The sequence below is a fragment of the Saimiri boliviensis genome, chromosome 5 (assembly GCF_048565385.1).
Source record: "Saimiri boliviensis isolate mSaiBol1 chromosome 5, mSaiBol1.pri, whole genome shotgun sequence".
NCBI classification, from domain to species: Eukaryota; Metazoa; Chordata; class Mammalia; order Primates; family Cebidae; genus Saimiri; species Saimiri boliviensis.
The window spans coordinates 126682777-126698612 of NC_133453.1; the positions used below are offsets into that span (position 1 = coordinate 126682777).

The following is a 15836-nucleotide window of genomic DNA, read 5'->3' on the forward strand; positions in this document are numbered from 1 at the left end:
AGAGACCCTGTCTCTTAAAAAACAAAACAAAATCACGCCTGTAATCCCAGCACTTTGGGAGGCCAAGGCAGGTGGATCACAAGGTCAAGAGATCGAGACCATCCTGGTCAACATGGTGAAACCCCGTCTCTACTAAAAATACAAAACATTAGCTGGGCATGGTGGCGCGTGCCTGTAATCCCAGCTACTCAGGAGGCTGAGGCAGGAGAATTGCCTAAACCTGGGAGGCGGAGGTTGCAGTGAGCCGAGATCGCGCCATTGAACTCCAGCCTGGGTAACAGGAGCAAAACTCTGTCTCAAAAATAAATAAATAAATAAATAATAAACAAACAAACAACATAAACAAAAAACTCGAGGGGGGAAAAGCAAGGCTTGGAAATGTCCTACCTGCATGCTGTTGTCCAGCATAAACGTGGACATCGTGGGTGCAGCAGGTGGGTATTATGCATCTGTCAGTGTACAAACACTATTAAACGATAATCAGGGACACAGGAAAAAGTTTGTGGGTTCCTTTCCCTTGCCCAGTGGTTAATGCATACTAAGATGTTTAATTTAAAGAAAGAGGTTTAACAGTATAAAGGAAAGCACTGGAAGTACAAAAGCCACAGCAGCGCCAGCAAAACCAGAAAGCCTGAGGATGAAGGAGAACGTGTGTCTATCGAACAGTTTCAAGGCTTCATAGCTGATAATCAAAAGATATCATCCAAATGTATTAGATCACTAGATATTAAAACATGACAAGACAAATTCGTTAAAAGCATGACATTTCTCCCAGCTACTTGGGAGGCTGTGGTGGGAGAGGATTGATTTGAGCCGGAAGTCGAGACTGCAGGGAGTAGTGACCCTACTGCACTCCGGTGCAGGTAAGAATGAGAGACCCTGTCTCAAAAACAAAAAACAAATGGCATTTCTTTCTCTTTTTTTTTTTTTTTTTGAGATGGAGTTTCGCTCGTTACCCAGGCTGGAGTGCAATGGCGCGATCTCGGCTCACCGCAACCTCCGCCTCCTGGGTTCAGGCAATTCTCCTGCTTCAGCCTCCTGAATAGCTGGGATTACAGGCACACACCACCATGCCCAGCTGATTTTTGTATTTTTAGTAGAGACGGGGTTTCACCATGTTGACCAGGATGGTCTCGATCTCTTGACCTCGTGATCCACCCACCTCGGCCTCCCAAAGTGCTGGGGTTACAGGCTTGAGCCACTGCGCCTGGCCGGCATTTATTTTAAAACAATTTTTTGTATTTTTTGAGACAGAGTCTCACTCCACCACCCAGGCAGGAGTGCGGGCGCATGATCTCAGCTCACTGCAACCTCCCCTTCCTGAGTTCAAGCGAGTCTCCTGCTTCACCCTCCCAAGTAGCTGGGATTACAGGTGTCTGCCACCACACGTGGCTAATTTTTGTATTTTTAGTAGAGACGGGGTTTCACCAGGTTGGCCAGGCTGGTCTCAAACTCTTGACTTCAAGTGATCCACCCACCTTGGCCTCCCAAAGTGCTGGGGTCACAGGCATGAGCCACCGTGCCTGGCCCAGCGTTTCTTTTGCTCATGAATCTGCAGACTGGGAAGACTGTTTCTCGGCTCAGCTTCTGTTGACCCCTCAGTGTCAAGTGGGATGGCTTGAAGGCTGGGGCTGGAAATGTTTACATCTTACCCACATGTCTGTGCCCGGGCTGGGAAGACTCCTGAAGCTGGGTTGGAGTAGGTGGGATCCCTGGGCATCCCTCTCTCCACGTGGAACTCGGTACACAGCCTCTCCAGTATGGTGGCTTCATGGTAACCAGTAAGATATGGGCTTACAATCTATTAAACTGGCAAATATGATGCCCACGGCAGGCAAGGATAGCTCTATTGCTGGCAAGGGTAAGCTGACTAAACCACTTGGGAGGGCAATTCGGCAATACACACCAAAATGCCAAATTCTGTGTGTTCTAATAATTCCACTGCTAGGAATTTACCTTTCAGATATAAACAAAAACTTACCAAAGCATTCTGTAGGAAAAGGTCCACTGCAGCCTTGAATATACCAGCAAATACTCTGAACACTCCGGTGTTCACCAGCAGGGACCATGCGGTGAAACAGTGGTTCAGACCTCACCGCCTCCCCGCTGATCCGGGACACCGTCAGCTATGGCCGGCACTCTCCAGCACCTCCCAGCTCACGGCTCACACCTGCTAGGGTCCTCTTCTCATCCCTTCTCCCATGCAACCAGTGCAACTTGGACTGTCTTTCACATCCATCCCATCACAGTTAAAACTCATCAGGGCGTCCCAAATTCCCATAAACCTCCATACACTCCGCTCCTTCAGCCTGATCCTGCACTGGACCCCAGCCTCCCCACTAGCCTTCCTGTAGCCTCTCCCTCTGCCACTTAGAGCCACAGGGTCTTTGCTCAGACTGTGTCCTCTGCCTTACTCTATTTCTCCTCTCCTCCTCCTGCCCTCAGAGCCGCTGGCCCGTCCCGACCCGGTCAGGGAAGATTCCACCCCCGCCCCCCGACCCTGCCCATTTCCTACTTCTAACAGTCGCCATTGTACGTTACTGACATGTGTCTTCCCTCACCAATCACCGAGTTTTACAATAGCGGAGGCTGTAGCTACACTGCCCTGGCACCTTGCAGTACCTAGCACATGACAGACACGCAAATACAGGTTGATGCGGGGGCCCACTGCATAGGAAACAGTGAGACAGAGCCACACATTCTGACACGGAAAGGCTCCTAACTGGAAACACGAGGTACAGGGCAGAGTGAGAGCTCTGCTACCTTTCACTTAATTAAAGCAGTTATCAAAACAGCTGCTTTACACAGGGCCATTATGGCTTCGCAGGCCAGTAACTCCATCAATTGCCCTAAGTTAAACAGAGAAAGCCCATGGACAGGGCTTGTTCCGGCCACGACAGGATTCAGGGACTGATTTATGCCACCAGGGTGTGGTGCCCTCTCCCCCCTGCCTGGGTTGGCCCCACTCTCGAACAGCTCTCCGCTCTGTGGACAGCACCTACAGCAGCTCCAGCTCCAGGTTCGAAATGGAGGGGAAACAAGAAACGCCTCTTTCAGGGCCCAGTACCCTAGTGTCGTAGATCACGCAGGCTTCATCCTGGAGTGGGCATGGTCTGGAGGGGGCGGGGACTGAGGGCAAATGTCCCACCCAAAGCAGAGAACTGAGAATGCAGAGAGGGTGGTTCTTTCGAGGGACATGTGAGAAGCTACCAAAATGAGGGGAAACAGATGCTATGGGCCAAAACAAGAACGCGTCACCGTGAGCTGGTAAATGTACCATTTTGGGCGGGTGGGTTGGGGGGTTGGACGGGGACAAACTGTTAGCAGCAGCTTCCACCGGGACAAGCTACGGGCAGCAAAAGAGGGATACACTTTTCACTTCGAACCGTCCTTTAACACTGACATTTTCTAACCATGTAATGTGCTATTTTTAATTTCTTCAAATCACAATTGAGGGTTTTTTTCCAAAGAATTTTAGTTCTTAGAAATGACATCTGTATATCAATGTTCTAACTCTTATTCAGAGTAGGCTCTAACATATGAACGGCAAAATCAGACATTAACGGCACCACGTCATGTTACTCCGTACAAAAGCACAGATTTAGGCACTTGATCAAAGAAAACTGTTTAGAAATAAATGAGGTTATTGAGTCTTCTGTCGCACTCTGCAAAGGACTCCCTACTCACAGCCTTTAAAATTGTTTCATTAAACGGAACATCTGACCCCCTGACACCCGCAGTACTTTCGTAAGTCAGGAAACAAAACAGAACCCCTAGCTTTACAGACCACATAAAACCCGACGGACACCAAGAGTTCTCTGTTACTGACAAGTACGATTCAAGTCAAAGAAATTCAAAACCACTTAAGATTTCCAGTACCGGATTTTTCGTTCTCTGCATTTCTTGCACGAGTTTTGGATTTATACACCCTGGCTTCCTGGCTACATATTTAGATATCTGAGTTCACAAAGCACATTTTACCTTTACCATAATGAAAATGATGTATATGGCATGAAGAGTTTGATTCAATTAAGAGTTTTAAAGTCTTCTCTCATCAGAATTTGCTATCCTTTTGGTTGACAGAAAATAAAAAACACGGACGCCCAATCAGAGCAGGTGCTGGGAGGGGAGTGGAATCTCAGCAGAGTCGATGACTCACCAAGTGTGAACGGGAAAAAGCCACACAGTCGCATTTCCATGTAAGGTGATTTTATAGTAGACATGAATTGGTCAGTGCGCAATATTAATTAGAAAACGTCTGTCTTCTCACTTGAAACCTATTAAACAGTAATTCTTTGACCACAAACGGGTCACGTGGTAGACCCTTTCTAGAAGAAACTAGAATGTCATCTGGTGTGCAGTTTCCTGAGACCACTCCCACCCCACGAGCTGGGCCAGGAGCCCTCCATGTCCATGTCTCTCCCCAGCACGCCACTGCTGCCCCATCACAGCTCTTCTCTTTTATTCCCAGCTCGACTGTCCTCCTTGGAAGCCCGAGATTTCAGATCGCCTTCCTTCTTCTTTTTGCCCTTGTCTTGCTTTGTCTTATTTTTCTCTTTGCTTCCTCCTCCTTTGCCAGGGTACACCTGGCCCTCCAGAGTTACATCAGCACACCTGTCTTGACTGACCAAGAAGTCCTTGATCTCCCAGGCGTAGCTCCCATCACGAAGCATGAAGATAGCACGGTCTGATCCCACAATGAACCTTGGGCAGAGAGATGCAATCATACAGTCAGCACATACTAGTAAGTGCTAATGGGTCAGAGCAATTCTCTGGCACTTACCAAGTTCATTTCAAATTCTACATGACTATGGAACGAAAAATTGGATTCTCCAGACTGATGTCTCATGTATGAAAATACTAGCTTGCTGAACTATTAAACACCCAGCTCAGATCAAAACAGAAGCAGACACTGGATGTTCCTTTGTGGTATAAAGGGATGCCCATGTTACGAGCGAGCATTTGGAAACCCTCCGTAGGACACTGTAGAGATAGCTCAGGGTCTCGGGCTGGGGAGACAAAGAGGCAGCTTCAATCTGATCTGTATCAGTTCTATATTCTAGAGTGTTCAGTTATAATCTTATGGGACAAAAGACTTCTGCTGATAAAGGCGGAAAACCAATGGCTTAGAGTGGGTCACAATAAGAGGCTGTGAAGGGCTCAAGATGACACTTGGCTATTGGACAGAAATCCTAGCCCCAGAGCTACCGACAAGCAGCCCAGCCCATCCACACCTGAAAGGTCCTAAGGAACAAAGCGGAACAGAATGAGGCCTGGGTGGAGCCAGTGGACATAATTCTTCTGTTCCTTGAAGACTACACTCTATGTTCCCCCTTCAGTTTAAAACACTCCCACCACACCACAGAGACCAGTGGGGCGTCCGGGGCAGACATCATCAAGACATTTATTTCTTCTCTCTAGGTGTCCATTTAAGCTAACTGAAAGCATTCTGCTAGCCAGACACTAAGTATTCCTCCCATTTCTTGTTATTACTTTTATATTTCCTAAACTAAAATATTTGCAGACCCCAAATTTCAGAACTGTTTTTGAGGAAAATGCAGCAGATTTCTTAAAATTATACCTCAGGACAATACTGAGCTGTGAAAACTGAGCCTTTTCATATTCAATTAGTTATCTGTTAACAGCATGGTCCGAGCTTTATGTGTGAACGTAGCTGTACACAAAAGCACTGTCTACCGAGCAGAAACTTCTAGAAGAAGCAAACTGTCAAACTATTAACGAGTTTGTCCCACAAAGAGGCTAAGTTATGCTATCCACCCTTCTGTTCAAATGAAATGAAAGCTAAAGATACAAAAATAAATAAAAATTTAGGATTGACTGAGATGTTAAAACACACACACACACACACACACACCAGGCGTGGTGGACCATGCCAGTAATCCTAGCACTTTGGGAGGTTGAGGTGCAAGGACTGCTTGAGGTCAGGAATTCAAGACCAGCCTGGGAAACATAGTGAGACCTCACCTCAACAAAAAATAAAAACAAACGTAATTGTTTTGACCAATAATAAATGCTCTTTTTTATATTAAAAAAACTAGACAGATAAATAAATTTAAAATAAAACCTAGAAAGGAAGGCTGAGATCCTTGGGAAATACTACCAGAACAGACACTTTGTTAGAGCCTCAGGAAAAGCCCCAGCACATGGCTGGGTGTGGTGTCTCAAGCCTGTAATCCGAGCACTTGGGGAGGCTGAGGTCAGGAGTTCAAAACCAGCCTGGCCAACATGGTGAAACCCCATCTCTACTAAAAATACAAAATTAGCTAGGTGTGGTGGCATGCACCTGTAGTCCCAGCTACTCAGGAGGCTGAGGCATGAGAATCGCTTGAATCAGGGAGATGGAGGTTGCAGTGAGCCGAGATCGTGCCACTGCACTCCAGTCTAGATGACAAGAGTGAAATTCTGTCTCAAAAAATCATTATCACCAGGTGCGGTGGCTCAAGCCTGTAATCCCAGCACTTTGGGAGCCCGAGGCAGGTGGATCACAAGGTCAAGAGATCGAGACCATCCTGGTCAACATGGTGAAACCCCGTCTCTACTAAAAATACAAAAAATCAGCTGGGCATGGTGGTGCGTGCCTGTAATCCCAGCTACTCAAGAGGCTGAGGCAGGAGAATTGCCTAAACCCAGGAGGCAGAGGTTGCGGTGAGCCGAGATCGCACCATTGCACTCCAGCCTGGGTAACAAGAGCGAAACTCCGTCTCAAAAGAAAAAAAAAATCATTATCATCATAATTAATAATAATAAAGAAAAGTCCCAGCACAGCCTGTGATTTTTCTCAGCTGTTGTTGGTGCTTTACCTCTGGACATCATAGTTCGCATTGAAAAGGCTGCCCTGCCAGAGGCTCGTGATTTCCTCCGTCTCCTTCTCAGTGGGGCTTCCTGATACGGTGACAAACATCATGAGAGTCTTCCCTTTCTTCGTCATCTGCAGTATGCTTTCAGGCTTGCTTGGGTCGATCTTTGAGAAGTCCACAGGCGCCGAGGGTCTCTTGTGCTCTGGAAGATCTCCTTCTTCGATGTCATCATCTTTCTATCAGGGTGGGGGAAGAGCATCAAACCTAGCATCAGAATCTTGCTTTTTAACTGGTACAGGCAAAAACACCTGCATATGATGTCAGGTGCGTGTATATGACTTAAATTACAATAGAGAAAGGACAACTAGGGAGGTTTCTTCCTCTTCTTAACTTTCAAGATAGTCTAAGTTTCAGGCAGCATATACTCCCCACACCCCAACTTACCAATCACAGGGCGCCCCCAAGTGGTGGGTTTCTAGAGCTTTTAAACGCTCATACAGTCTACCCAACGTGGTAGGCTATGGTAAAAATGGCCACATTCTGGTATGGTAATACAACGAAATACTTCACAGAAATAAAGAACAAATGCTGATACATGTAACAAATCCCAAAAATGTTAAGTGACAGAAGCCAGGCACAAAATAAGATTGACTATGTAATCTCATTTATTTAAAATTCAAGAATGAGCAAAACCAATCTAGGGTGACAGAAATTAGAAGTGTTGCCTGTGGAAGGGGACACAAAGTAGGATTAACTGAGAATGGACGCAAGATAACTTTTCTGGGGTGATGGAAATGTTCCGTATTTTGACAGGGATGTGGATTGCACAGACACATCCTTCTATAAAAATTTATGGCAGGCCGAGCACCGTGGCTCAGCCTGCAATCCCTGCACTTTGGGAGTCTGAGGTGAGAGGATCACTTGAGGCCAGGAGTTCGAGATCAGCCTAGGCAACACAGTGAGACTCTGTCTCTAAAAAAACACTTAAAAGTAGCCAGGCATAGTGAAGCACACCTGCAGTCCCAGCTCCTCAGCAGGCTGAGGTGGGAGAACTGCCCGCGCCCAGGAGTCTGAGAACAGCCTGGGTAACAGAGTGAGATCCCATCTCTTAAAAAAGATGAAAAAAATTAGTCTGGTGTGGTGGCAGATGCCTGTAGTCCTAGCTACTCAGGAGGCTGAAACAGGAGAATCACTTGAGCCCAGGAGATCAAGGCTGCAGTAAGCTATAATCGGGCCACTGCACTCCAGCCTAGGAGAAAGAATGAGACCCTGTCTTAAAAGAAAGAAAAGAAGAAATACTCCATCATTGCACTGTATGCTTAGAATCTGCACTCCATGTATACTCATTTCACTTAATAGGCATTGTACAAAAATATTCAATTCCAGTTAGCAGGTTTGCTTTCTGGAGCGGCATGGACCAGCAATTCTGAAACTATCTTATGTGATCTCTAGGACTGAGAAAAGGAGTAAACATTTTGAGGATAATGGGAGCCAGGTTCTTAATTTCTGAGAAGGAAGTTATAAATATGAAAGGGGGAGGAATGAGCCGTGTGGTATGAGGCTGGAAATGAAGGCATTAGGAGAAACTCACGGTTTTTCACAGATTAGCAGATGAGTAAATAGATAGATGAATGGATAAACATATTTAAAAGAGACTGGGTTCCTTGGAGAACAGGCTTGCCAGAAGGGAGACAGAAGATGAGCCTAAAATAATCCTGCATTACAAAGTAGTGAAGTGCTCAAAGAATCGTGGAGCATGTCCACAGGACACAGAGGCCAACCTGAAGCAGCTCTCATGGGCCAAATTTAAAATAATCTCAACATCAAAATAAATAATAGTTTGACTTACAACCTGTCAAACAAAATGAGATGTTGAACCCATACTGATCAAAACAAATGAATATATTACTAACAGAGAACAGCAACTTTTTTTTTTTTTTTTTTGAGACAGAGTCTCATTCTGTCATCCAGGCTGGAGTGCAGTGGCATGATCTCAGCTCACTACAATCTCTGCCTTACGGGTTTCAAGTGATTCTTCTGCCTCAGCCTCCTGAGCAGCTGGGATTACAGGCACGTGCCACCATATCCAGCTAATTTTTGTATTTTTAGTAGAGATGGGGTTTCACCATGTTGCCAGGATGGTCTCGATCTCCTGACCTCGTGATCTGTCCACCTCGGCCTCCCAAAGTGCTGGGATTACAAGCATGAGCCACTGCACCTAATAAATAGAACACAGACTGACAAATAAAAAATCTTTAAAAGAACCAGGTTCTGCCAGTAACCAAAAGAATGAACAACTGGCTGGGCACGGTTGCTCACACCTGTAACCTCAGCACTTTAGGAGGCCAATGCTGGAAGATCACCTGAGCCCAGGAGTTTAAGACCAGCCTGGGCAACGTATCAAGACCCCATCCCTACCAAAAATGAAAAGCAAAAAGAAAAAAAGAAATGAAGTACTGATTGATACATGCTATAACACAGATAACCCTTGAAAATACTATGCTAAGCGAAAGAAGCCAGATATGAAAGACTACAGATTCTGATTCCATTTATAGGAAATGCCCAGAATAAATAAATTTGTTGAGACAGAAGGTAGATTAGTGATTGCCTGGGGTGGCCTAGAGGGTTGGGAGAAAACAGGGGAGGAGTGGTTGAAGGTTTTTTTGGGGGTGATAAAAATGTTCTAAAATTGATTTTGGTGATGGCTGTACAACTCTGTGAAGATACCAAAACTAAAATATACATTTATACATTTCACATGGGTAAATTGCCTGTGGCATGTGAACTCTTCCTTAGTAAAGCTGTTACTAAAAAAAAAAAAAAAAAAAAAAAAAAAAGAAGAAGGCCGGGCGCGGTGGCTCAAGCCTGTAATCCCAGCACTTTGGGAGGCCGAGGCGGGTGGATCACGAGGTCAAGAGATCGAGACCATTCTGGTCAACATGGTGAAACCCCGTCTCTACTAAAAATATAAAAATTAGCTGGGCATGGTGGCACGTGCCTGTAATCCCAGCTACTCAGGAGGCTGAGGCAGGAGAATTGCCTGAACCCAGGAGGCGGAGGTTGCGGTGAGCCGAGATCGCGCCATTGCACTCCAGCCTGGGTCACAAGAGCGAAACTCCGTCTCGAAAAAAAAAAGAGGCCCCTAAGTCACTCTTATTTGGTCCTTCTGACCAATCTCAAAGGCCCAAGGCTTATTAAGACACCATTAATAATGTACTATATTAAAAATAATTTTAGTAATAAGTAAAAAGGAAAGAATTCTACACAGTGCTTGAAGGTGATCCATGCGGACATCAGACCTGGGAGCTGGTTTCAGTTCTGCATTACTAGTCGCGTGACCCTGCCTACAATTAATTCCTGACTCCTCCAGGCCTGTTTCCTTGTCTACAAAATGAAAAGCAGACCGAAGTGATCTCCAAGGTCCCAGAACCACACGTAACATCCCAACCTTCTTCTCAAACTCCGCCTCTCAACTGACGTGTTTCTTCCTCATTTTGCTTTGAAAGAGCCACTGCAGGTGACCTGCAGGCAGGAGCATGGGCTATGCTGTCAGATGGATGTGCTCCATACTTACGTGGCCTTGGGCAAGTTACTTAGCCCATCTGAAAATAACCTTCCCTACCGATAATGGGAAGGTGGGGGTAATAACAGCATCTCCCTCCTGAGGTTTGTTTGGGAATGTAATGACTTAAAGGCAGACAGTACTCAGTACTCTGTCTGTTGGCTACGACACTGCTGACTCCTTAGCCCTCTGTGATCTGGCCTCCAGTCACAAACACAGCATGGAAATTACATTCTCAAAGTCACGAAGGACCTCCTACTTGCCAAATTCACAGGTTGTTTCTGTCTTTATCTTAATTCTCCATAACCTCTGTTATAGTCTCTTTAAAACACTTCAAGACTTCTAGTTGGTTCAATACTCTAGAATATTTGTATTTTTCATTCTTTTTTTTTTTTCCAAGATGGGGTTTCACCATGTTGGTCAGGCTGGTCTTGAACTCCCGACCTCAGGTGATCCACCCGCCTTGGCCTCCAAAGGGCTTGGATTACAAGCGTGAACCACCACGCCCAGCAGAATATTTGTATTTTTCAGACTAATTTCACTAATAATCATGAAATTAACTTAGTAGGTCCCAAGCAGCATGTTTTTTTGTTGGTGGTGATGGTGGTGGTTTTGTTTTGTTTTTTTGAGATGGGGTCTCACTCTATCACCTAGTTTGGGGTGCCGTGCTGCTGGTGCAATCGTGGCTCACTGCAACCTCTGCCTGCCAGGCTCAAGTGATCCTCCTATCTCAGTGTCCTGAGTAGCTGGGACCACAACCGCACACCACCAGGCCCAGCTAATTATTATTATTATTATCTTTTTTTTGGTAAAGACAGGTTTCATCATGTTGCCCAGGCTGGTCTCACACTCTTGAGCTCAAATGATCCACCTGCCTCAGTCTTCCAAAGTGCCGAGATTATAGGAGTAAGCCACTAAGCCCAGCCCAGAATTCTTATATGTCTGTGTGTGTTTCAGTTACAGGAAAAAAAAAAAAAAAAAAAAAGATTACTAAATAGTACCCTAATGAAGCTGGAGGACGTTATGTTAAGAGCAATAAGACGGACACAGAAAGACAAATACTGCACATTCTCATTCTTATGTGGGACCTAAAATAGTTGCGTTCACCGAAGCAGACATGACAACTGTGGTTACTAGAGGCTGGGAAGGGCAGGGGAGATAGGGAGAGAGGATGGTGAATGGATACAAAATTACACCAGATAGGAAGAATAAATTATGGTGCTCTACAGTATTGCAGGATGACTAGAGTCAACAATAATTTATTGCATATTTTCAAACAGCTAGGAGAGAATTTTAAATGTTCCCAACAGAAAGAAATGATGAATGTTTCAGGTGACAGACACGCTCATTACCCTGAATTGCTCGTTACACATTGAATACATGTGTAGAAATACAACTCTGTACCCCATAAAAATATATTATTATACGTTAATTAAAACTGAGGCGTAAAAAAAAGTACCCTAGATGCACATAATTATCCAGTTCTACCCTCAGTCTGGGTAATCTAACCTATTATGATCAGTGTGTCTATGCTGAAAACAACCCAATCTTTACCCTGAAGCAGAGGTGGGGCCTGGGACAAGTCAGGCAGTCCCAACTCCAGTCCTCGCCCTGCCTCCAGGCCAGTCTTGCATTTTCAGCTGGCTTCATAACTCCTTCATTACTGTTTGTCAAAGTCAACAGCTACAAAGCTGAGCTCCCCTTTCTGCAAATCCTCTTCTTCCTCTCATGGTTTAAATATCAATAGTTAAATGCTATCCATTGAGTAACTACTTAGTCCCAGGCACTCTACACACACATACATATATATATGTATACACACACACACACATATATATATAAACATATATATATATTTTTTTTTTTTTTTTTTTTTTTTGAGATGGAGTTTCGCTCTTGCTACCCAGGCTGGAGTGCAATGGCGCGATCTCGGCTCACCGCAACCTCCACCTCCTGTGTTCAGGCAATTCTCCTGCCTCAGCCTCGTGAGTAGCTGGGACTACAGGGACGTGCCACCATGCCCAGCTAATTTTTTGTATTTTTTTTAGTAGAGATGGGGTTTCACCATATTGACCAGGATGGTCTCGATCTCTTGACCTCGTGATCCACCCGCCTTGGCCTCCCAAAGTGCTGGGATTACAGGCTTGAGCCACTGCGCCCGGCCTGCATTCTACATATATTATCTCTAACCTGCAGAACAATCCTACTAGGCCTCCATTTAATATCCCAGGAAGATGACACTGGGAGAGGATAAATGATTTACTGTATTTATTCACATGCAGAAGTGCAAACCACATTTCTGGATCCAAATTCCTCCATCGAACCCTTCCTATTATACCTGGCTATCCTAACGTAAAACGAAATAACCACCACTGGCTTTTCTACACCAATTGAAACTCAGAATTAGTTCTAACACAATGGAAGGAATTCGTACCTTTTCTACACACATCTGAGGCACAGCCTCTCACCGAAGCACTGATTCTCACACTACTGGGGAAGGAATGAGGGTATGGATTTAGAGATCATCACAGAGGAACAACTGCTTCCTATAAAAAAGCACCCACAGAGATGGATATGCTCTCCCACATAAAAATCACTGCTACTGGGGAAGGGAGCTTATGTCTGCAGAGTGTCTACAAACATTAGCTCATTTAACAATCCACCTGGCACCCTGGAAAGTAGGGCGTTATCTGGCTTTACAGATATATAAAACTAACATCAAGCAGCTAGTGAGGGGGTAACGCTGAGTTCAAAATCTGTCCCTTTTTTTTTTTGGAGACAGAGTATTGCTCTGTTGCCCAGGCTGGAATGCAGTGGCATGATCTCGGCTCACTGCAACCTCTGCCTCCCGGGTATAAGCGATTCTCGTGCCTCAGCCTCCACAGCAGCTGGGATTACGGGGGGGCCGCCACCAAGCCCAACTCATTTTTTGTATTTTTAGTAGAGATGGGGTTTCACCATGTTGGCCAAATTGGTAAAGTGCTGGGATTACAGGCATGAGCCATCACGCCTGGCTAATCTGTCTTTTTACTACATTATGCCACCCTGCTGGTCACAAAATCAATCAACCACCCAGGCATGGTGCTTCACACCTGTAATCCCAGCACTTTGGGAGGCCAATGTGGGAGGATCGCAAAGGCCAAGCAAAAACAGCCCTGCCAACATAAGGAGACCCTGTTTCTGTAAAAAATAATTTAAAAAAAAAAATCAACCATCAAGTCCTGTTAAAAGTATACAAAGCCGGGCCAGGTGTGGCGGCTCAAGCTTGTAATCCCAGCACTTTGGGAGGCCGAGGTGGGTGGATCACGAGGTCAAGAGATCGATACCATCCTGGTCAACATGGTGAAACCCTGTCTCTACTAAAAACACAAAAAATTAGCTGGGCATGGCGGCGCGTGCCTGTAATCCCAGCTACTCAGGAGACTGAGGAAGGAGAATTGCCTGAACCCAGGAGGCGGAGGTTGCGGTGAGCCGAGATCACGCCATTGCACTACAGCCTGGGTAACAAGAGCGAAACTCCATCTCAAAAAAAAAAAAAAAAAGTATACTAAGCTCTCACATTTCTCTCTTCTCCTCCGCTCCTGTAGTTTCTAGCTTAATCCACGTCTTCCTCACTACCCTTCATTTGCACTTCAGTTCAGCAACATGTATGGCAGTACAGGTAAAATGGTTCAAAGAACAGGCTCTAAAGCCGTGACAGAATGTGAAACTCAGCAATTGCTGTGTGATGTGGCGCAAGGTATTCAACGTCTTTGTGCCCTTAATGTTATCATTTAGAAAACAGGGATAAGTACCTCCCTCATGGATGGGGTAAAAGGATTATTAAATGACATAATATGTTTTGTAGGGCTTCAAAGCCCGTCCCTGCTCATCTCTCCTGTAATCTACTGTTCCCAGTGTAGTCCTTGTTCATCTCTGCAGCACCCTCTTCGTCTAGCTCAGGGTCTGAGTAGGTTCAGGGGAGGATTTTTCATGAGATGTTAGCACTCTGGTAGATCAAAAGGCTTTATTTGCTGGAGTCCAAAAAGAGACAAGGAGATTGCAAGGGAGACGGTGAGTGGGGAAGTTCTCCCTACACTCAAATGTACCCCAATCTTTCCCTCAGCTGCTGATAAAGCAAGCCTGCATTCCTCTAGTCAGATGCATCAGGTGGGTATTTTAAACTTGTATCTGAAAGTCTTTCCCTCCTTCCCCAACACACACAGAGATAATCACAAAATAACAAAACATCAGGGTTGGAAGGAATCTTAGGAATCGGTAAAACCTCCTCACGTGGCAGATAAGGAAACTGAGGCCTAGAAACTAGACATAACCTGCCCAAGGTTATACAGCTGTGCAAGTCTACAAGAACAGTACAAGCACCTTAGGAAGAGAAAAGGCAGCAATGTGGTTTCAGCCAGTGATCTTTACCTTAAAAGCTTATGACACACTCCCTGTAACTGCACACGCCACTGCATCCAAGTGACAAACCAGAAAACTTACTCTCCTCTGAACAAACAGCGTTGAGTTCCACGATACAGAGCCACTAGCCATTACTACTTCTCCCACCAGTAAAATAAATCCACCCACAAAAATCACAAAATTCCCAGCAGGGACATATACCAAAATAGGAAGTCTAAATTCTACTGATTGAGAAGACGGCTGAGATAACCATCAAGGAAGATCATCTTCACCGCAACCCACTCACCCACCCACTCACCCCACAACAAAAGGAAAATGAAAGAAACGTTCCTTAGTAGAGTGGGAAAGGTCTCTCTCCCCGTTTGCAGGGCTCGCTGACTGCAAGGATCAGCGCAGAGACAACCAGGGCACTGAAGCGTGATAGGAGAGCGAGGCTGAACAGAGAGGGGCTGACCCATGACTGGAGTGGCTTGAGAAGTGACGGGGAACAGGGCCCTGGAATGAAAGAGGGCTGGAGCGAGGGTCAGCAGGGCGCGGAGGGCAGAGAAAGAACGGAGGGTCAGCAGTGGCTTCAGTGGGTCAGTAAGGATTCAAGGCATGAATAGAGGGGGTTAAGGGGTCAGAAAGGGCCCCAAACGGAATGGGTCAAGGGTCAGTGGGAACAGGGTCCGGGAGAAAGAAGAGCCGGGAGGGTGCGCGCGCGCCGCGGACCTCCCACTGCTCCAGAAGACGCGCCATGTCTGCATCATTGTAATCGCGAATATCCTTCTTCTTCTTCCGGGGAGGTGGGGTAGACTCGTCGGGCGTCCCGGGCGAGCCTTCGGCCGTGCAGGCCCCAGGCGGTGGTAGCGGTAGCAGCAGCAGCAGCAGCAGCAGCAGTTCAGCGGCACAAAACAAGACCACGGCCCTGCGCGCCCAGCTGGAGGCCGCCATGTTTGCCGCGCCGACCCGACCTGCGCGGGCGCCCGGGCCCCGCCCCCGGCCGCCTCCCGCCCCGCCTCCCCGCGGCCCCGCCTTCCGCCCGCGCCAGCCTACCGGGCCCCGCCCCGTCCCAT

At 46.3% G+C, this 15836-nt stretch overlaps 1 protein-coding gene across 1 annotated transcript; it reads right to left on the reverse strand.

The window, feature by feature from the left end:
- Positions 1 to 4192: 4192 nt before the first annotated feature.
- Positions 4193 to 15763, reverse strand: MESD (mesoderm development LRP chaperone). Its single transcript, XM_003921779.4, has 3 exons — positions 15493 to 15763; positions 6822 to 7054; positions 4193 to 4704 (listed from the first exon to the last, which is right to left on the reverse strand). Exons 1-3 carry the CDS (start codon positions 15712 to 15714, stop codon positions 4446 to 4448), a joined length of 714 nt encoding a protein of 237 aa, XP_003921828.3. The 5' UTR covers positions 15715 to 15763; the 3' UTR covers positions 4193 to 4445.
- Positions 15764 to 15836: the final 73 nt, after the last annotated feature.

Excerpts from the sequence above, each read along its gene's own strand:
- MESD (XM_003921779.4), bottom strand. The coding sequence starts at position 15,714 with ATGGCGGCCTCCAGCTGGGCGCGCAGGGCCGTGGTCTTGTTTTGTGCC. Across the intron at positions 7,055-15,492 it reads GTCTTCTGGAGCAGTGGGAG|AAAGATGATGACATCGAAGA; the intron begins GTCCGCGGCGCG and ends CCACCCTGATAG. Across the intron at positions 4,705-6,821 it reads GCGAACTATGATGTCCAGAG|GTTCATTGTGGGATCAGACC; the intron begins GTAAAGCACCAA and ends TCTCTGCCCAAG.